Here is a 21416-nt window from a genome sequence, read left to right as displayed (position 1 = left end):
GAAAATCAGACATGATTCCAAACATTTTTTACAAATAAATAACTTAAAATTGGGGTGTGCGTAAAAAAAGAATGATAGAGAGAATAAAAATAGAGCTTTAACAGAGTTCCTGCTGCCACTGCAGCACTTTTCTCTCAAATGGGAGAATGAAGTCTCTGAATACGTCTCTACGAGCTTTTACTTTGAAGGTTGAAACTGAAAGTAAAACTTTCTCATTACAGCTGGAAAGTTAGAGCCGTGTGAGTATTTGGGTGTTGGGTGGAGCAGAGGTGGGACCAGGTTATAGTCTTTGTCACAGGGGGATGGAGAGCCTCATGCCCTTCCTGCTGCTCGTGCACGGTAAGAACTTTGAACCCGTGTATAGTTGGGCTGCCGTCAGCCACAGGGGGATGTTTTCAGTATTTACCGTTCCCTGCTGCAGTCAGTGAATAACAGAGTGCTGGGTGAGCCACTCTCAATCCGTTACTCTCCAGGGTTATCTGCTTTCAATCCATCCAGTCTTCATCAAAAGACGCAGGTGGCTCCTGGCCTACATGTGAAGTAGTTTTATATTTTACAAATAAAGTTTTTTCTCCAACTGAACACACAATTTGTTTTAACTCTTATATGTAGTTAGTTTAAAACGTGTGATCAGGATGTTTCACAACCTTTTCACAATAAAGCAAGGAGTTGGCTGACCTTGGGTGACCAGTAGAAACTTTTATTAATATTTTTAAAACAGAAGCAGCACAAACATTTGACATCAGTTTGGTCTGATTTGAAGAAGGGAGGGGGGCAACTTCACTCACTTTGTTTCAGCACTAGCACAGGGACAAACAACCCTTCTTTTCCTTCGTCTCTGCATTACCTCATAAATACGTCATAATGCTTGAACTCTAATCTTGAATGCTTCCACACCCTCTGCCGTGATCAAACGTTTGCATTTCACTGCTGCTTGTGTGCCAGGAAGAAATTTCCGTGCGTGTTTTTTTTAGCTGGATAAAAAGGAATTTTTTACCCTGTGGCAGGAATGTTCAGGCTCAAAATGTCTCCATATCATTCACGACAAATTATAGGCCAACAAGTCATTTCCAGCAGTTTGGATGCAGGCAATACATTTTTTGCTAAATAACATCAAATGTGTGTGTGAGGATTTGTCTGACAGAGAAGTGCATGTGCTGAAGGAGCTACTTTTACGGAACAGCTACTAAAAAAAAAGGAAATAAGCATGACTCGTGTCATGTGAGAGGACTTTACACTGAGTTTCAGGTCAGATTAATAAGGGGAGGTTTGCATTGACGTGAAACAACAAGCTTGCTGGAAAGGAAAAAGTGGAGTTTTAAAAAGATAGAGGGTAAAAATATGAGCTTCCCGAGAAATGCTCAAAGTACAGAAAACCGAAAATGAAACATCTGAAACTCAGAGAAGCGCTGGAGTTTGAAAATGGGAAGTTTACTCATTTCATTTTATATAAACTCAGTTCCACAAAAGTCCTGACTGTAAAATCTGAATAAAAACAGAGTGCAATGATTTGTAAATGTCATGAAACAACAATTTACAGTTGTTTACAGTAGAAAACAAAACATTTTTCAGCTGTCTCTGAAGTATTACAGTTCCATGTGTCCTCTCCAGTGATGCGAATAACGGCGTTACAAGTAATGGCGTTATTACTTTACTTTTTTCAGTAACGTAAGTTATAGTTACTAACAAGAAAATGCGGTCCGTTACTATTTTTCAACAAACAGACGGTTGAAGCTGTGTTCAGCTTACTGCACCTTATATTAGCTGCAGGAAGTAGCTGACTACGTAAGTAATCTGGGCGCTACAGCTTTAAGCAGCTGCGCGCTCCCGCGGACGGTTTTCACGATCTAGCACAACACCTGGAGCTAAGGGGGCAAAACAATCACATGAGTGCTGCTGTTTGACTGAGGAAGAATAAAGTAATCGTGGTAAGCTAATTACATGACCACTTAAAGGCAAAACAACAAGGTGATATATACCAGTTTTAAATTGTGTTGAAAAACCAGAGTCATCATAAACAATACACGTGTTTTTTTCCTCAATAATTCCATCACGTTTACTGTCTAATGTTAGCGCAGCAAGAACTCTCTGCTTATGAGCAAAAACAAACAAACAAACCAAAAAAATAAGTTTTAGGAGTGACTGAGAGAGAGAGAGAGAGAGAGAGAGAGAGAGAGCAGAAAAAGAGAGAGAGCAGGTTTTGAAATGTGAGAGATTTGTGACGTTTAGCGTGTCTGGAGTGTGTAGTTAATGTGTTGTCTTGTGTAGTTAGTGTGTAGTGTTGTGGATAGTTTTGTGTTGTGTATCAGAACAATGAGGCGACTGCTGTCTCCAGGTAGAAACAGGAGTGATACACCTGCTGCTGTCAGACCTGCAGGTATCAGGCTGTGATGTTCTCGTTTATAGTGGACAGAAATTATGTTTTTGGAGTGGCACAAATAAATTGTGGCATCTTATTGAAGAACAGCTGATTGTTCTGTAAATAGTTTGAAATGGTTATTTAAAAAAAGGGTAAAAGATAAATGGATGCAAATAACTTTGTTGTTTACAAAACTTGTGCATAGGATTTTAAAACTGACAATTTATATTTGCATTTAAAGTTATGAAATATGATTCATTAAACATGTTTGTGGTTGTTACAGTAAAAAATATAACTTTTTCTACTCTGATTTTGTGTTTTTTGTCTGATTTTAGATCAATTGTGTTAATACAGTATGTCAAAATGAAAAATAACTGTAAATTCAGACACATTAGGTTGTGCTGAAAAGAATGATACCAAACAAGGCAAAGTAAATAGTCTTTAAAGGTAAAGATCAAATGTAGTTAAAAATGGCCAATTATACCCTGGACCCCAGAGGGTTAAATGTTTTTTCTTTTTTTAAGTAACGCGATAGTTACTTTTCAAGTAATTAACTTTTTAATTTAACTAGTAATTAACTTACTTTTAGAATATTGTAACTCAGTTACTTTTTTGTGTTATTTTATTATGTATGTTGTATTCTTGTACAGCACTTTGGTCAACGCTCCTGTTGTAATTAAATGTGCTATATAAATAATTAAACAATTAAAGAATTTTTAAAAGAAGTAGTAACTAGTAACTATAATTAATTACTTTTTCAAAGTAACTTGCCCAACACTGGTCCTCTCTAACATCAGTCTGTGACCTCGGGACAGCAGCGGTTCTGGTCTGATGGAGGGTTCCAGCTGTTCCAGCAGTCCTGGCTCTGCTTCGTCCTGTCGTTGAGCTCATGATGCTCCAGATGTTGTCGCTGGTGACAGGTCTGAACTGCAGGCAGGAGTAGATGCAATCTGCAGATTAGCATTCTTCTGCTCAAACATTAAGGCCATCAATCCATCCATCCATCCATCCATCTTCATCCGCTTTATCCGAGGCCGGGTCGCGGGGGCAGCAGCCTAAGCAAAGAGGCCCAGACCTCCCTCTCCCCAGCCACCTCCTCCAGCTTATCCGGGGGAACACCAAGGCGTTCCCAGGCCAGCCGAGAGATATAATCTCTCCAGCATGTCCTGGGTCTGCCCCGGGGCCTCCTCCCGGTGGGACATGCCTGGAACACCTCACCCAGGAGGCGCCCAGGGGGCATCCTTGTCTGATGCCCGAACCACCTCAGCTGGCTCCTTTCGATGTGGAGCAGCAGCTGCTCTACTCTGAGCCCCTCCCGGATGGCCGAACTTCTCACCCTATCTCTAAGGGAGAGGCCAGCCACCCTTCGGAGGAAGCTCATTTCTGCCGCTTGTATCCGTGATCTCGTTCTTTCGGTGACTACCGACAGCTCGTGGCCATAGGTGAGGGTAGGGACGTAGATCGAGAGTAAATTGAGAGCTTCGCTTTTACACTCAGCTCCCTCTTCACCACGACGGACCGGTGCAGCGTCTGCATTACTGCAGCTGCAGCCCCAATCCGTCTGTCGATCTCCGGCTTCCTTCTCCCATCACTCGCGAACAAGACCCCGAGATACTTGAACTCCTCCACTTGGGGCAGGAACTCATCCCCGACCCGGAGTGGGCACTCCACCCTTTTCCGGCTGAGAACCATGGCCTCAGATTTGGAGGTGCTGATCCTCATTCCCGCTGCTTCACACTCGGCTGCGAACCGTTCCAGTGCGAGCTGGAGGCCCTCACCCGATGAAGCCAACAGAACCACATCATCCGCAAAAATCAGAGATGAGATTCTGAGGCCACCAAAGCGAAAGCCCTCCGCCACTTGGCTGCGCCTAGAAATCCTGTCCATAAAAATTATGAACAGAACCGGAGACAAAGGGCAGCCCTGGCGGAGCCCATCACCCACCGGGAACGAGTCCGACTTATTGCCGGCAATGCGAACCAAGCTCTTGCAACGGTTGTATGTATAGGGATCGAATGGACCGTAGCAATGGGCCAGACACCCCATACTCCCGCAACACCTCCCACAGGACACCCCGAGGGACACGGTCGAATGCCTTCTCCGAGTCCACAAAACACATGTAGACTGGTTGGGCAAACTCCCATGCACCCTCAAGTATCCTCGAGAGGATAAAGAGCTGGTCCAGTGTTCCGCGACCAGGACGAAAACCGCATTGTTCCTCCTGTATCTGAGGTTCGACTAGCGGATGAACTCTCCTTTCCAGCACCCTGGCATAGACTTTCCCAGGGAGGCTGAGGAATGTGATCCCCCTGTAGTTGGAACACACCCTCCGGTCCCCCTTCTTAAAGATGGGGACCACCACCCCGGTCTGCCAGTCCACAGGTACTGCCCCTGATCTCCACGCAACATTGCAGAGGCGTGTCAACCAGGACAGCCCTACAACGTCCAGAGCCTTCAGGAACTCGGGGCGGACCTCATCAACACCAGGGGCTCTGCCACCAAGGAGTTGTTTAACTGCCTCAGTGACCTCGCCCCTGGAAAATGGCGGGTCATTCCCCTCATCCCCAGACTCTGCTTCCTCCTCGGAAGACGTGACAGTGGGATTAAGGAGGTCCTCGAAGTATTCCTTCCACCGCCTGACAATTTTCTCAGTCGACGTCAGCAGCGCTCCGCCAGCACTATACACAGTGCAGGTAGAGCACCGCTTTCCCCCCCTGAGACGCCTGACGGTTTGCCAGAATCTCTTCGAGGCAGTCCGAAAGTCTTTTTCCACAGCCTCTCCAAACTCCTCCCACACCCGAGTTTTTGCTTCAGCCACTGCCTGAGCCGCATTCCGCTTGGCCTGTCGATACCTGTCGGCTGCCTCCGGAGTCCCACCGGCTAACCATGCCCGATAGGACTCCTTCTTCAGCCTGGTGGCTCCCTTCACCTCTGGTGTCCACCATTTGGTTCGGGGATTACCACCACGGCAGGCACCAACCACCTTGCGGCCGCAGCTCAATGCAGCAGCTTCGGCAATGGAGACGCTGAACATGGTCCATTCAGACTCAATGTCCCCAGTCTCCCTCCTCCTTGAATCGCTACCTTATCATGGTGGAGGGGTATGTGTGTCCCAGGGATCCCAGGGGCTATGTTGTCTGGGGGCTTTTGCCCCCTGGTAGGGTCTCCCATGGCAAATTGGTCCTGGGTGAGGGACCAGACAAAGAGCGATTCAGAAGACCCTTATGAAAAGAATATCGAGGGAACAGTTTACCCTGCCCGGGATAGGGTTACCGGGGCCCCGCCCTGGAGCCAGGCCCGGGGAGGGTGCCCGAGGGCGAGCGTCTGGTGGCCGGGCCTTAGTCCATGGGGCCCGGCCGGGCACAGCCCGAAGAGGAGACATGGGCCCATCCTCCCGCAGGCCCACCACCCGCAGGAGGCGCCATAGGGGTCGGGTGCATTGTGTGCCGGGTGGCGGCCAGGAGCGGAGGCCCTGGCGGACTGACCCCCGGCTGCCAAGACTGGCAATAGGGACAAACATTAAGGCCTTCCATGAAAACACATCTGCATCTTTTTAATTTATTTATTTTATTTACTTTACACCATTTCCCCAGCTTTGGAAAACTCACAGGCATAGATGAAGCTGGGGTACACAAACTGTAAAGCCAGGTGGAAAAGGTTCTGATAAGATGTATTCCTCATTCCCCAGTACGTTAAAGGATCCTCTGATCTTGGAATGTTTCTCTTCGACACAATACTAAGGGGTTGGCAGTCCAGGGGTTGGCAATTATTTCAAAATAATGAAACCAATATCATTAAAAAAACTGATGATAAAGCTGTTCAGTGTCAATATAGGCGGACCTGTGTTCATTCTCAGTGTGTTTGTCTCCTCATTTTCATGTTTGGCTCTGTAATACCTAAACACTGAGGAGGTGCTTGTGTTTGTGTAAAAAGCTCCACAGAACAGATGCGACATTCAACTTGCATAAAATGAAATAAATAATTTACACTGCAAGTCACATTGTTGTTTTTCTTATTCTGATAGATTACACTGAAACAGAGACAGACAAACAGTCTGGTCAAACTATTCCCTTATTTGCAGATAAAAGATAGATGATCCCACACAGCAGTAACATTTCTTTTTCTTTCGGGCTCCATTTTGTTATGGAGAGATGTGTATTGTCATTTGTTGTAGAGAGATATGTGTTTTTTTTATATATCTTTGCGAGAGTAATTTTGTGTTTTTTCTTTGGTGGCAACTCATTCCGTTGGCAGATGCGGTACCTTTTAAACATAGTTTGGCGCGTTGCCAATGAGCGATACAGCAGCTGTATCGATCACCTGACTTTTTCTTAAAGCGACGCACGCATTGATACAGGTTTCGCTCAATGAGCTTGATACATGCGTCGGCGCGTCAGTGTTGCTGGACCCATCACTAGCGTAACTCAGCTCATAACCTTAGCACCTCGGAGCAGTGTGCTCATGTGATAGAGCGGCTGTGCGAGACCTCTTGGCCGTCTGGTTTAGTATTAGGAGCCTCGCTATAAACTGGCATTTCATTTCCGAGGAAGTGATCCCAGAGAGAAGTAAAGCAAGTTCATCTCTGAATGTTTGTAAAGCATTCCCACGTTAAGATTAACAACAGATATATGGAGCGACTGCCTCTCTCTCTCCTGCTGCTACTTCAATCATGAAACTGATCAATGATCATCTGATCTGCTTTTCTGTCGGACTCCCGTCTCTATTGTTTGTTTTTGCACCAGAAAGAGGAAACCAGCGACTGAACAACAGCAGCACGTTCAAGCTTGAGAAGCTGTTGTTAGAATTTATTTTATTTAATATTACTTTCTACACCAGGATCTTTTTCTACGTAGCTGACAGCTGGTAACTGTGCAGGGGCAGATCTAGCAAAGTTTAGCCAGGGGGGCCCAGGTAGGGCATCAACAGGGAAAAGGGGGCACAAAGACATACTTTTCTTTCTTATTCTCATTTAAAATGTCGAGCTTTTAATAAATAATTATCTGAATCTTACACCCAAAGTTTTAATCTGATGTAAAATGTATAGAAGTCCTTTGCTGTATATAATTAAATCTAATTGGCTGTAGCTCAGGTGGCACAGCAGGTCAGCCACTAATCAGAAGGTCGGTGGTTCGATCCCAGGCTGCCTCCTGGCTGCATGCCAAATATCCATGTTTGCCTACTAGTGATGGTCAGAGAGTGACTGGCAGCCTCGCCTCTGTCTGAGTAAAAAGCGCTATAAAAATGCAGGCCATTTACCATTTAATATATATCCCAGCAAGCTGTAGTACTTTTTCCTTTGGGAAGGTACCATCTGTGCAGTCTGCAGTCCTGTTGAAGAAAGATGTTGAATCTTTTTAAATATTGTAGAAAAATAATTGATTTCTGTGCTTTTTTTATTTTTATTTTTTAAACACACGTGCATTAAATTAATGTTGATTGCGTTGATTAAGCATCACGAGGCAGAGGGTGGAGGGTGGTTCCCTATTTTTTTTTTTTTTGTTGGGAGTTCTGCTAAGCACTCTTTAAAATACCAGAATAGGGAGGATGGTGCAGGTTTAAGTTCATTAGATTGATCAGTATCGCTGAACTATGAAATATTTTGGGTGCAGTGTATTTTTTTATTTATTTTTTTATTTTTTTACATACAGGTATAACAGAATAGCTTTAGTGTTTTGTTTTTAAACTTGAGTATGAACTTATACAAAATGAAGCAAGATATAAAAAAAAGTTTTATTGATTATTAAATACACTATAATGGATTCATATCGATATCAGCAGATATCTAAGTTTATGATATCGGTATCGGACATAAAAAAGTGGTATCGTGCCATCTCTAGTTAAAACCAGTCAGAGCGGGCACGCTCCGTTTTGCCTAACTATTTTTAAACCCCTGTAGCACTGCAACCACGTAAGCTAGCACAATAAAAGTTTTTGCATATGAAACCCAAGGAGTTGTACTTAGGCCTATATCTTATGCCATCGGGTTGTCCTAGGTCATGGTTTCCTTCCACTTATAGCTTTGCAAATATTGCACACTGTCGTCATTACTGGTACTAATTTAAAACCTGTTGTTAGAACTCATCCCTACATGTGACCCACACTGTGGACAGACTGAATGATGGGACACTGTTTCTCTCCTCAGTTTCCCATCATGCCTCAGGGGTGGAGGTGTATCAGGTGTATGAGGGGGAGGAGTCTGTCCTGCTGCCCTGTCAGGTACCTGTTAATGTTTCCAGTAGCTCCACAGCAGTGGTCTGGGACCGTGATGAGTTCAAGATCCCAACAGTCCACATGCGTGTGCAGAGCAGAGATGATATTCTGAATGATCAGAACCATCGTTACACCAACCGAACATCGATGAAAGCCGACGCCCTGCAGACTGGAGACCTCAGCCTCACCCTGAGGAACCCTACAGTCTCTGATGGTGGGACCTACACCTGCATCGTCCGCAAATATGGACAAGATCAGAGCAAGACCCATGTGCAACTGAAGGTCAAAGGTCAGTGTGTGAAATCAGTCAGTACTCAGTATGATGCCTTTAAAATATTGTCTGTCTGAGATGTTGTTGCTCTGAGCTCACAAATCATGACTGACTAATAATACACATTCCAAAACACTGACTAAAGGTTCCTGGGCACTTCATTAGGTACACTTGTAAGCTGCTCATTGATCTAAATATCTAATCAGCCAATGTCATGACACCAACTTACTGCACTTAAAACAACCTGCAGAAGTTCAAACTAACCAACATAATGGAGAAGAAACGATGATTTCAGTGACTTTAAATGTGGCAATGATTGCTGGTTTGTGTATTTCACAAACTGGTGATTTGCAGGGATTTTCCCTCCAGTCAGTTTACAGAGGTCTGAAACACAGGAACACAGCACACTTATCCACACCAATCAGGTTAGACCAGAGCACAGACTCACTGGACAACAGAAGGTTGACACATGTTTACTGGTTTCTGCTGCAACATTCAGATGGTAGAGTCACAGTTTGGTGAAAACATCATGAAAGCATGGATCCATACTGACTTGTACCAAAGGCTCAGCTTGCTGGTGGTATAATGGTGTAGTGGAGATTTTCCTGAGACACCTTTGGCCTCTTAAATACCAACAGAGCATTGTTTAAACCCCACAGCCATGAGTACTGTTGCTGACTGTGTCCATCCCAGAATGACCTCAGTGTACCGTCCTCTGATGCTTCCTGCAGGATAACAAATGAGTAACAATGAGTTTGCTGCACTCAGAGGGCTTACAGAGTCTCAGATCTCAGTCCAACAGAGCATCTTTTGTCATGTGAAGGCTGTGTGCAGGCAGGAATAGGACCCAAAGTGCAGACTCACGGCAGGCAAAAGTGTACTTCAAAACTCAACTTTTATTGCTGGATGGCAAAACGTAACAAAAATCCAAATAAACTTAGATAAGCAGGCAGCCGGCGCGCGCGCACACACACACACACACACAACATAAATGAGGGTTGGTCGGTCGGAAGCAAATCCAGATACATTAACATCAGACAAGGACCTTCAAAATAAAACAGGAAACATAACACAAACTGAACTAAAGACACAGACTCACATGCAGGCACTGCAACAGAGGGAACAAAGACATGGGACCAGGGCAGACAGACACTGACTGGACACGAGGATATAGCAACTAAGGATTACACAGAGACATAAACCATAAGACATGACTCTGAAACCAAAGACTAGAAATGATAAATAATATAATAAACTCAAAAACCCTGGGTCAACGACCCAGGCATCCTAACATCTTTGGTATGTGCTGGAACAAAAGAGTCACATGATAAATGTGCAGCATGTCTGTGATGATGTCACATCTGAGCCATTAACAAGCAAAGGAACAGGATACCAGCAAGGTGTACCTAATAAAGTGTCCAGTGAGGCTCTGTGACAGTGGCTCTGTAATGGTGTGAAAGAAAAACAGATGTCCGAGTGACTCCAGCAGGGGGAGCAATCTGACTTCAACACATATACACTCAGTGCCACTTTATTAGGCACACCTGTTCAGCTGTTCTTTAACAAAAATATCTAATCAACCAATCACATGGCAGCAGTTTAGTGGACGCTAATAAAGTATCTGGTTAGTAAAAACCTATCATCTTTTCACTTATAGGTTGCTGACATCTTGCTAGTTTATCAGGAATGGCACATCTCTGAGCCGTAGATTGTACAGTCCGCCAGCCCACACTTTTGTCATCTGCTGTGAATTCATCATGTTTCATGTTCAGGTTTCTTCTGTTCACCACAGAGCGGCCTCCGACTTGGCTCTGGGCTCTCTTTGTTGTCCTGGCTATCTTGGCTCTCCTGGCTGTCAGTGGGATCGTCATGTGTTATAGATATAAATGGATCAAACGCCCAGCAGGTATGGTAGTTTGGTTTGTTGTTGGTTCTTTAAAGCAGCAATAAAAAAACAAACAAAAAAAACAAACAAACAAAACTCACTTTTGCAGGGATCTAATGAAGAATTCCCAATACTTATGAAAATAATCATGATTATCATTTTGATCGGGGTTGTGCATTATACACATTATATACATTGTACGATAAAGCAGCACTGGACAGGCAGTAATAAAAGAATGATTATTTCCTCATCGGGGCTTTGTGGGCACTCATTTCCCTGCAGAGGAAGCTGGAACCAGATCAGGAGAAGCTAGCTAATGTGAACGTGACTAAATGATACATTGTTAGTAGCTCCACTTCAATCTGAAAAATCACCTGCTCTTTGAGGTCCTGGTAGACTGATGTGTTGGTGTTGTGTGCACATGTCATGATCTGCTCTGTTGTCCTCACAGACAGCCAGGTATTGATGGTGGAGATGTTGGAGGGAGAGAAAAAGTCTGTCCTGCTGCCCTTTAAGACCACAGAGGATCTTCCCCAGGACGCAACAGTGGAGTGGAGACTCACTGACCCCAAACACATGCAGGTTCACGTGTATGACAGTGGAAAAAATCAGCCGGACAAACAGGACGAGGTGTACCAAGGCCGCACAGAGATGAAGGAAGAGCCACTGAGAGATAAAGACCTCAGTCTGAAACTAAAGGAGCCCCGCGTTACTGACACCGGAGTCTACACCTGCACCGTCAGCAGCAAGGATGGAAGCCTCCTACTTCAGAAAGTGGTGTCTCTCACTGTCAGAGGTGAGTGGAACAGCTTTGATTGTCTTCTGGATCCATATCTGTACAAGATCAAACTGCTGGTGACACATTTTCGATTGATTGAGTTTAATGTATCGTCTCGTTAACTCAGGAATTAGATAATGTCCACACTGCTGTTTTGTTCTACGGAGCTTAACATATGGCCATACTATGTCAGGTCTCCATGGCAACCTATTCTACCTATATGACAACAAATTTACCACCGTCAATACAAAAACACAAAAATGACACTGAACCCAAACAAAGGTTTGATCCATGCAGTTCAGCAGAGACTGTGATTCCTGCTGCCTCTCTGCTCTGATAAAACAAAAACGCTCTCAGTTTCATGCTGAAGGGTAGACACTGTATGTGTCTGCAGGTGTCACAGAATAAATCCAGAAAACTAAAGAAAGCAGCTGTTTGTGCAGCCTCACACATCAACACACAAGCTGTTCAGCTCCAAGTCAGAGAAACACTGAAAACAGGAGCTGCTGGTTACACAGCAGAGGACATGATGGAGGATCCACCTCACTGATGTCTGTCTGTCTCATGTTCTGCTGTGTTCTCCTCTCAGAGAGCCAGATGGAGACGGTGGAGGTGACAGAATGGAACAAGTCTGTCCTGCTGCCCTTTAAAACCAAAGATGACCTTTCTCAGGATGCCACAGTGGAGTGGAGACGCTCAGACTCCAAACACAAAAAAGTTCACATGTTTCAGAGCAGCCAGCACCTTTCAGGTGAACAGGACGAGATTTACAGAGGTCGCACAGAGATGAACAAAGAGGCACTGAGAATCGGAGACCTCAGTCTGACCCTGAAAGACCTCCGACTAACTGACAGCGGAGTCTACACCTGTACTGTCTGCACGCATGGAAAAGTCCTAAAACAGAAAGTGGTGGTGCTCAGTGTCAGAGGTCAGTAAGCACATCAGAGAGGCTGTGGTATGTTGTCATTTCCTTTTGTCAACTCTCTAGACTCCATTGACTGTATGAAAAACATGAATCTGTGGTCTTTACAAGAAATCTAGAGGTGTCCTATCTAGAGTTGGCTGAGATGCAATATGAAAAAGATCCATCTTTGGCAGGTCTTTTTCATATTGAATCTCAGCCAGTATTAAAAATATATGGTCTTTAGAGCTGCCTACCAATGGGTTGAGGATTGAAGCCAGAAACATTAATCTTTCACCATCTTACAGTGCTGTGATTGCAGGCATTCCCCAGCTCTCTGTAAATGGCATTTTTTTTTAAAAGAAGGCAACATTTTGAACTGTTTTTCATGTTTTATCATATGTCATTAATTACAAAGAAAAAGCTTAAAATAATTTTAACCTCCTTTTGGGCCTGGTATGAAAAATCAATGGGAATAAAGGATCAAAGGTGGGAAGAGATAAGAGTCTAAGGAGCTTGGAAAGAAAACCATCTGGACTTCTTTAAGTTGCTTGAAGACATTTCACCTCTTATACGAGAAGGTCCAACATTTGCTCTTAGAACTGAAGAAGCTTTTCAGATGAAACATCTTCATGCAATTTAACAAAGTCTAAGGAGATTTTCATTCCAAGCTCCTTAGACCTCAATGACCTACATGACTGAGAACCTTCACAGACAGAGATCATCAGTTTCAGTACTGAGTAAAGAATGGATGGTTTCCTTTGATCAACAGGTTAGAAAAGCAATGGCTGAAATTTCTCTGAGTTTCTCTGTAAGCACAACACTCATTTAAATCCTGCTGTTTACAGGTATTTTTCTATACAGTGGTCCAACGTTTATCGTGGGAGTTATATCCTAAAAATTACCCGCGATAGCTGTAATCTGCGTAGTAGTCAACGTTATTGTTTTAAAAATTATTATAGATGTTTTAATGCTGTAAATACCCCTCACTACACACTTTATACACTTTTCTCAGACAGGCATGAACAGTTTCATGTTTCTCTCTTAAAAACTCTCAAAGTTCAAACCTTCATAGAAAAATAAGTCCATTATTACAGAAGGAAACCAAAGATCAAACCCTGTTTTCAGGTCCAGAACATGGAAATAGAGCAGCTGCCAGAGAATTCAACATTAATGAATCAATGGTGCAGAATTGGAGAAAGCAAGAGTAAAAAGTTGAGTAAAGTTTCACTTATCTGACTGTTTTGTTTCACTTATTGCGCCTTATAATCTGAAAAATACGGTAACTTCTACCTTCCTTTAGCATGTCCAGAAGCCCAACTTCTTGTGCGATATTTAGCATCAGCCTCTGCCTTCTGGGTGCTACTGCAGGTGCCTTTGACAGTGCAAAATGTTTCGTCAACATTATTGTTTTTGTTGGCGAGAAAACTTACAAGCATACAGTACAGCACTTCAGAGTCACACTGCTAGCGATCGAAGATTTCTATAAGTTTGACAAGCTGAACACATTCTGTACTGTACAGGAGACAAAGAACAGGAGATGGACAGGAGATTGTTTGACAATGGTCTAGAGCCAATCAAGACACAGTACACAATGCACTGTTAAAAAAATGCATGCAAAATTGCACTCAAAAAAAATCTGTGAAACAGCAAGGCCGCGAAAGGTGAACCACGTTATAGCAAGGGACCACTGTACATCCATCCATTCATGCTGAGTGCTTTCTTTAACTCCACAAAACACATCTAGACTGGTTAATTTAATGAGAGATGATGAGATAGCCTTTATTTGTCAGTTGCAGGTCTTTTGCCCACAACCGAGATGACAGACCTTGCCGACCATACATACAATACACAAACATCACATTGGGGAGACAGGTCAGGCTAGGTAGCGAGGAAAGAAAACGTCGAAATGTGTAACACAGAAGGATAATACAGGAATGCACAGGTATCAACACACCATAGCACAATAAACACAGACAGTAACATGGGAAAGTGTTCCAGTGTGTACATCTGATCTGGGACCGCTGCAATCTTTTGACTGCGCCTCCAACTGACCCAATGTCCACATCAGAGGGGAGGTAAGCGTTGGAGGTGGCGTTGGATCCGGGGTAGAGAGGGTGATGCATCAGTGAGTGCTTATCAGTATCAGTATATGTATGTGTATTCGTGTCCATAGTTCAGCTGTGACAGTGTCCTTCGCCCTGCCAGGCTAAGTAAACAGTCTTCCAGCCAACCCAGGTGGCCTTGCATGGAATGGGAAGGAACAGACTCAACACAGTCGTTATCAGGGAGTTTTTGTTCAGCTCCAGCCTTGAGCTCTGGCCTTGAGCCCACAGCTGGCGCCGAAGGGGTAGCCGGATTATGATGGTAATTTTTCTTTCTTTGCGACAAGTCATGAGAATTTCAAAGCTGTTCTTTAACACTCCGACACTGGTCTCTCAATCTCCCGTTGGAGAACGGCGAGCCTCCCGATGATGGTATCAAACTTGCTGGTGTTTTCATTCTTTTGCCCAAACAGGCGATTCTGAGAACTCACAACTGCAGTGAGCCGTTCTGCGATGCAATCCATCTTTCGCTCAAGGGTGTTATTTTGAGCAGGCCTCTCCTTGATGTATCCCATTATATGTTCAGAGGTGTTATTCTGAGTATTTACGGCAGCTGTAAGCGCCTCCAAGGTCTTAACCATTCTGCTTTTGAGCCCGTTCTGAGAAGTCGCGGCTCGTCCCATCGTTTCAATCCCAGCGGGCAGCCTTGAGGGGGTTTGAACAGCCGGATCCGCTGTCTTAATTCTCCGATAAGCCAGGGCCAAGCCAGCTCCAATCAGCAAGAACCCTGTTATCATGGTTCCGAATAGGTAGATATCTTCAGCGTCCTCGATCGACAGTCCCGCCAGGCACACGACCCTCCATTTCTGCCACCTGTCCATCGTGTATCCGGCAGGGAAAGTCCCTCCAGGGCACTCGGGCTCTCCCAAGCCCAGACTTCTTGTTGAGAAAAGGGTGTCAATAGCATTCAGAGACCAGTTGATCAAATCCATAATTCTCTTTAGGTTTTTAAACCATTAAACCTCAAGTATCCTTGAGAGGATGAAGAGCTGGTCCAGTGTTGGTCAGTGACCTAGAAGGAAACTACATTGTTCTTCCAGTATCTGAGGTTCACCCTATCATAAACTTTGCAGAGGAGGCTATGGAGTGTGATCCCCCTTTAAGAATGGAAACTCCACCCCAGTCAGACTCTGCTTCCTCTACATAAAAAACTGTTTCTGGCGGACAGGATAAGGTCCTCAAAGTATTCCTTCCATTGCCCGACAATATCGTCATTAGAAGTCAGCAGCACTCACCCGGACTATAGACTGTGAGAGTAGCACACTGCTTTCCCCTCCTGAGTCGCTCGACAGTTTGCCAGAATCCCTCTAGACAGACTGAAAGTCTTTTTCCAGACTCCTACCACAACCTGATTTTGCTTCAGCTACCGCCCAGGCCATGTTGTGCTTAGCCTGTTTGTACTCATCAGCTGTCTCCTAAGTATCACAGGGAAACAAAGCCTGATAAGACTCCTTCTTCAGCCTGATGCCTCCCTCAGAAAACTGTCAAAGCTCAGCTGGATGTGGGAGTTGAAGATACTATGGACAAATTCAAATTCAAATTTTATTTGTCACATACACAGTCATACACAGTACAATATGCAGTGAAATGCTCTGACAACTGCTCGTGACCTAAAATAAAAGACTATGAATAGGATAGGAAATAAATATAAAAATTAAAACGAAGGGTAAATTTAACTGGGAAAGAATAAAATAAAATATAAAAATTAAAGTTAAAAATAAAATAACTGTACAACAAAATACACAATACACAAAATACACAATATAGAAAATATATAAGAATATATGAAGAAATATAGAACAATGGGAGCAGCTGTACAAGTAATAAATGGTAATGAAAGAAATGTAATGTCCAGGGTTGTGCAATCCACATATTTAAGTGCCTTGTGCAGTGCAAATATGCTTAAAAGTGATTTATTTAAGTGACTTTAAGTGACTAAGCAAGTGATTTGATTAGATGTCCACGCAGTGTAGTTGTGCAGCGGCCACTAGTGTAAACAAATGTCCAGAATGTCCAGTGTGTGTAAGAACTATATGTGTGAGTCAGTACTATGTGGTGGTGTGATTGAGAGACCGTACCGCCTGCGGGAAGAAGCTCCTCCTCAGTCTCTCTGTGTTGGTCTTCAGGGAGCGGAATCACTTTCCTGACCTCAACAGAGAGAACAGTCTGTTGTTGGGATGGCTGAGGTCCTTCACGATCTTCCTGGCCTTGGTCCAGCACCGCCTGCTGTAGATTGAGTGCAGGTCAGGGAGCTCGGAGCGGATGGTGCGCTCAGCTGATCGCACAACCCTCTGTAGAGCTCGTCTGTCCTGCATGGTGCTGTTCCCGAACCAGGTTGAGATGTTTCCCGTCAGGATGCTCTCTATGGTGCACGAGTAAAAGTTCCTGAGCACCTTGGAGGGCAGTTGGAAGTCTCTCAAGCGTCTGAGGTGGTAGAGACGCTGTCGGCCTTTTTCACCACGGTGTTGATGTGACAGGACCATGACAGGTCCTGCGTGATGTGAACTCCGAGGTATTTGAAGCTGTCCACTCTCTCCACTGGGCACTCGTTGATGACGGGGGTCTGGTAGTTCCTCTCCTGCTTAGTGCTGAAGTCCACTATCAGCTCCTTTGTCTTACTGACGTTTAGAAGGAGGTTGTTCCTCTGGCACCAGTTCTCCAGATTCCTAATCTCCTTCAGGTAGGCCGCCTCGTTGTTGTCAGAGATCAGGCCCACCACGACGGTGTCGTCGGTAAACTTAATGATGGTGGTGGAGCTGGTAGTGGCCACACAGTCATATGTGTAAAAAGAGTACAGCAGGGGGCTCAGAACACACCCCTGGGGGGCTCCAGTGCTGAGAGTGGTGGAGGCTGAGACATGTCCGCCCATCCTTACTGCCTGTGGTCTGCCAATTAGGAAGTTGGTGATCCACTGACACATAGATGAGCTGAGTCCCAGATGCTCCAGCTTGGTGGTGAGTGTGGAGGGAATTATGGTATTAAATGCAGAGCTGTAGTCTATGAAGAGCATTTTAACATAATTCCCCCTTCTAGTGTCCAAGTGAGTGAGTGATGTGTGGAGGAGATGAGAGATGGCATCGTCTGTGGAACGATTTGGACGGTAAGCGAACTGTAGTGGGTCCAGTGTGTCTGGTAGTGAAGAAATGATGAAGTCTCTGACCAGGCGTTCAAAGCACTTCATCACTACTGAGGTGAGGGCTACAGCGCGATAGTCATTGAGAGAAGCAGGGTGGGGTTTCTTCGGGACAGGAACCATGATGGACTCCTTGAAGCATGTGGGGATCACCGACCGAGATAAAGAGATGTTGAATATCTCAGTGAACACAGGTGCTAGCTGGTTAGCGCAGACTCTGAGGATACAACCTATTTACATTGCAGATTCTTACTGAAAGCATCAAAACTATGAATGAACACATATGGAATTATTTAGTAAACAAAAACTGTGAAATAACTCAAAACATGTTTTAAATTTTTGATTTTTTGCAACAGCCACCCATTGCTTTGATTATTGCTTTGCACACTCTCAACATTTTTTTGATGAGCTTCATGAGGTCATAAATGTCTTCCTGAAATGGTTTTCCAACACCCTTGAAGGAGTTCCCAGAGATGTTGAGCACTTGTTGGCCCTTTTGTCTTCACTCTGCGGCCTCCACTCTTGTCCCAAACCATCTCCATTGTGTTTAGGTCAGGTGACTGTGTAGGCCAGGCCATCCTTCTTGGTCAAATAGCCCTTATACAGCCTGGAGGTGTGTTTGGGGTCATTGACTTGTCGAAAAATAAATGGTGGTCCAACTAAATGCAAACCGCATAAGATGGCATGTGGTAGGATGTTGTGGTAGCCATGCTGGTTCAGTGTGCCTTTAGTTGTGAATACATCCCCCACAATGTCACCAACGTAAAACAGCAGGAGAATCCAAAAAACCAAAGATCTCAAATTTGGACTCATGAGACCAAAGCACAGATTTCCACTGGTCTAATGTCCATTCCTTGTGTTTCTTGACCCAAACAAATCTCTTCTGTTTGTTGTTTTTCCTTATTGTCTAGTCATTGTTTCTTAGCAGCTATTTGGCCTGATTCACACAGTCTCCTCTGAACAGCTGATGAAGAGATGTGTCTGCTACTGGAAATCTGTGTGGCATTTATCTGAGCTCTAATCTGAGGTGATGCTAAATTGTGATTTCTGAGGCTGGTGACTCAGATGAATTTATCCTCAGCAGCAGACGTGACTCTTGGTCTTCCCTTACTGGGGCGATTCTCATGTGAGCCAGTTTCATCGTAGCACTTGGTGGTTTTTGTGACTGCACTTGGAGACACATTCAAAGTTTTAGCATTTTTCCTGACTGACTGACCTTCATTTCTCTTTACTTAGCTGTAAAGAATTCTAACTGTTGTCAAATAGGGCCGTCAGCTGTGTACCAGCCTGACTTGTGCACACACACCTGATGGTGCCAACCCAATTAAGAAGGCAAGAAATTCAACCCGGACAGGCACACCTGTGACGTTAAAATCATTTCAGGTGACTACATCATGAAACTCATTGAGGGGAGGCCACAGTCAACAAAACAAAGAGTGCCGAAAAAGTTGATTCTGTTTAGCTGGACGTAGCGTTTTGTGGGAGAAATGTTTTGTCACTCATCCAAGTGACTTCTTCAGTGTCAGCTGACTGCAGTTTTCCCCAATCTTATAAACAGTACATTTGCATAATGACTGAAACCAGCCCACTAAAGGATCAATGGGTTTGAGGTCAGACAATTTGCACATTAATGATCAAGGAACTGACCTCACATGTGTTGCTCAGAGGAGATTTTTTGATCAGTGTGGTTGTCTCTTTGATTTTGTAGAGTTATTTTCCTCAGATATACTTTTGTTAGGATCTGACACTGTACAAATGAAATGCAGGACATAGCTTATGTGTGTCTGTACAACTTGTTTCTCTTTTTTTCAGTCTACGAGCTTCAGACAGTGGAGGTGACACCGGGGGTGAAGCGTGTTCTGCTTCCCTTCAAAACCAAAGCTGACCTGCCTGAGGACGTCAGAGTGGAGTGGAGACGTTCAGACCTTGAAGATGTGAAGGTCCTTGTTTATGAGAACAGCCAAAAAAAGCATGAAGAGCAACACCAGGACTATCAAGGCCGCCCTGAGATGAATGAAGAGCTACTGAGAACCGGAGACCTCAGTCTGACCCTTTACTACCCTCGACTTACTGACAGTGGAGTCTACACCTGCACCGTCTACAGAAAAGATGGAGCCATCCTGAAACAGAAAGTAGTGATACTCACTATCAGAGGTCAGTAAACTCATCTGAGGTCAGTAAATGTATAACTTGTGTCTGTATTTACAGCTCATGTTGTATTTTATCAGGCTACAAGGTGGAAATAGTTGAAGTAACAAAGGGGAAGAAGTCTGTGCTGCTGCCCTTTAAAACCACTCTTGATTTACCCGATGATGTCACAGTCGAGTGGAGACGTGGTGATTCCAGAGACACAGTCCACACCTATCAGGATGGCCAAAACCTGCTAGAAGAACAGGGACAGGATTATAGAGGTCGCACAGAGATGAATGAAGAGCCACTGAGGACTGGAGACCTCAGTCTGACCCTGAAAGATCTCCAAAAAAACCACAGTGGTTTCTACATGTGCACAGTCTCCCAGGGTGAAGACATCCTGAGACAGAAAGGAGTGACGCTTACTTTCAGAGGTAAATGCATCACAGAGGTCAGTAAATGCAGCTTCCTCCAGCTTCTGCTACTTTAGTGGAGGAACTGCTGTGAAAACAGTAAGTAATCCATTTCTGTTGAGTGTTAGATGGGTCAGAAAGAGATTCACATAATAGACTTATTCTGAAACTATATATATATATATATATATATATATATATATATATATATATATATATATAACAATATTCAAACATTATCTATTAGTGTTATTTTTGGTTCTGCTTCGTGTTTAAATGAGGAAAGGTTCTCATAGATTTCTTCGATTTCTCTGGTTGCAGTCTTGATTCCAGTGATTCAAATATTCTTAATGAATCACACCTGAGGTTAAAGACACATTAAGAGCCACGTGATGTGTGTAACCACTCTGCTATTTTAAATTTGTTTTATGTCTCATGCTTTTATGATTGTGTAAACTAATTTTTTTTATCTTGCTTTTTATTATTCTGCTGTGTACAGTGTCCTTGAGTGTTCTGTGCTTTCAAATAAAATGTATTATTATTATTAACTGAGACTTTGAATCACAGTTGTCTGTTTCCTCTGCAGGAAAACATGGTGCAAGCTTTACAGAGCTGTTTCAAGGTTTCCGAAAGAAGAGAAAATCCATAATTGATGGACCTTCTTCCTCTGTGTAAAGTTATCTTCCTCCCTCTTTCTCTTTGTCATGTGTTGCAAAGTTGACGTGAAATGGACAGACTAAAACTGTATCATTTAAAATGTATTCTTAACGCATCAGCGCACATCCTGCAGGTTTAAATCCAATATTTGGTAAAGCCTCAACTTACATCAGAACCTGAATACTGAAAGCATTGCTCATCTATCTTTCAATCCCCTTTTATTGATCAAGTTTGTCTTATTTCTATTATATATCGAAATTGAATCGAGTGAATCATTATTTGATTGTCATGTTAAACTGGAAACTGGAAATAGCAATGTTACAAATGTCGATCATTTGGTTGCCCTGACCGTCTGTTTTGTATTCCCTGGACCAGGATTTATGAATCTATTCCTCTCACGGCTAATGAAACAACTTGATGTTAAATTGAGGAGAGCTGGCAGGTAAGTCATCGTCCACAGCCGTTCCTCTCAGAAATGTTTGATTCAAATTACATGCATATCTGGGTTTGGTTCGTTGTTGTATGTCTGACTGACTGTTCTCTCTCACATTTGGAACAGGATGATCCTCATCTG

At 43.8% G+C, this 21416-nt stretch overlaps 2 protein-coding genes across 2 annotated transcripts; one reads left to right on the top strand and one right to left on the bottom strand.

The window, feature by feature from the left end:
• The first annotated feature begins 302 nt into the window (after positions 1-302).
• Positions 303-21260, top strand: LOC146672979 (uncharacterized). Its single transcript, XM_085401473.1, has 9 exons — positions 303-339; positions 8502-8858; positions 10633-10746; positions 11177-11521; positions 12093-12431; positions 19455-19796; positions 19871-20206; positions 20772-20856; positions 21218-21260. The coding sequence occupies exons 1-9, from the start codon at positions 303-305 to the stop codon at positions 21258-21260; spliced, it is 1998 nt and encodes a 665-aa protein (XP_085257599.1).
• On the bottom strand, positions 14821-15441 carry LOC146672980 (uncharacterized). Its single transcript, XM_085402618.1, has one exon. It carries the CDS (start codon positions 15439-15441, stop codon positions 14821-14823), a length of 621 nt encoding a protein of 206 aa, XP_085258744.1.
• Positions 21261-21416: the final 156 nt, after the last annotated feature.

The sequence above is a fragment of the Rhamphochromis longiceps genome, linkage group LG3, assembly GCF_057381845.1.
Source record: "Rhamphochromis longiceps isolate RC_006_pf linkage group LG3, R_longiceps_female_GT1.1, whole genome shotgun sequence".
Classification (NCBI taxonomy): Eukaryota; Metazoa; Chordata; class Actinopteri; order Cichliformes; family Cichlidae; genus Rhamphochromis; species Rhamphochromis longiceps.
Note: the sequence above shows the minus strand (reverse complement) of the source record. Positions and strands in the feature narration are given on the sequence as shown.

Bases quoted from the DNA above. Each gene is read 5' to 3' on its own strand.
- LOC146672979 (XM_085401473.1), top strand. From the start codon at position 303: ATGGAGAGCCTCATGCCCTTCCTGCTGCTCGTGCACG. The intron at 10,747-11,176 runs GTATGGTAGTTT...TTGTCCTCACAG, and splicing joins ATGGATCAAACGCCCAGCAG to ACAGCCAGGTATTGATGGTG. The intron at 11,522-12,092 runs GTGAGTGGAACA...TTCTCCTCTCAG, and splicing joins GGTGTCTCTCACTGTCAGAG to AGAGCCAGATGGAGACGGTG.
- LOC146672980 (XM_085402618.1), bottom strand. From the start codon at position 15,441: ATGGATTTGATCAACTGGTCTCTGAATGCTATTGACACCCTTTTCTCA.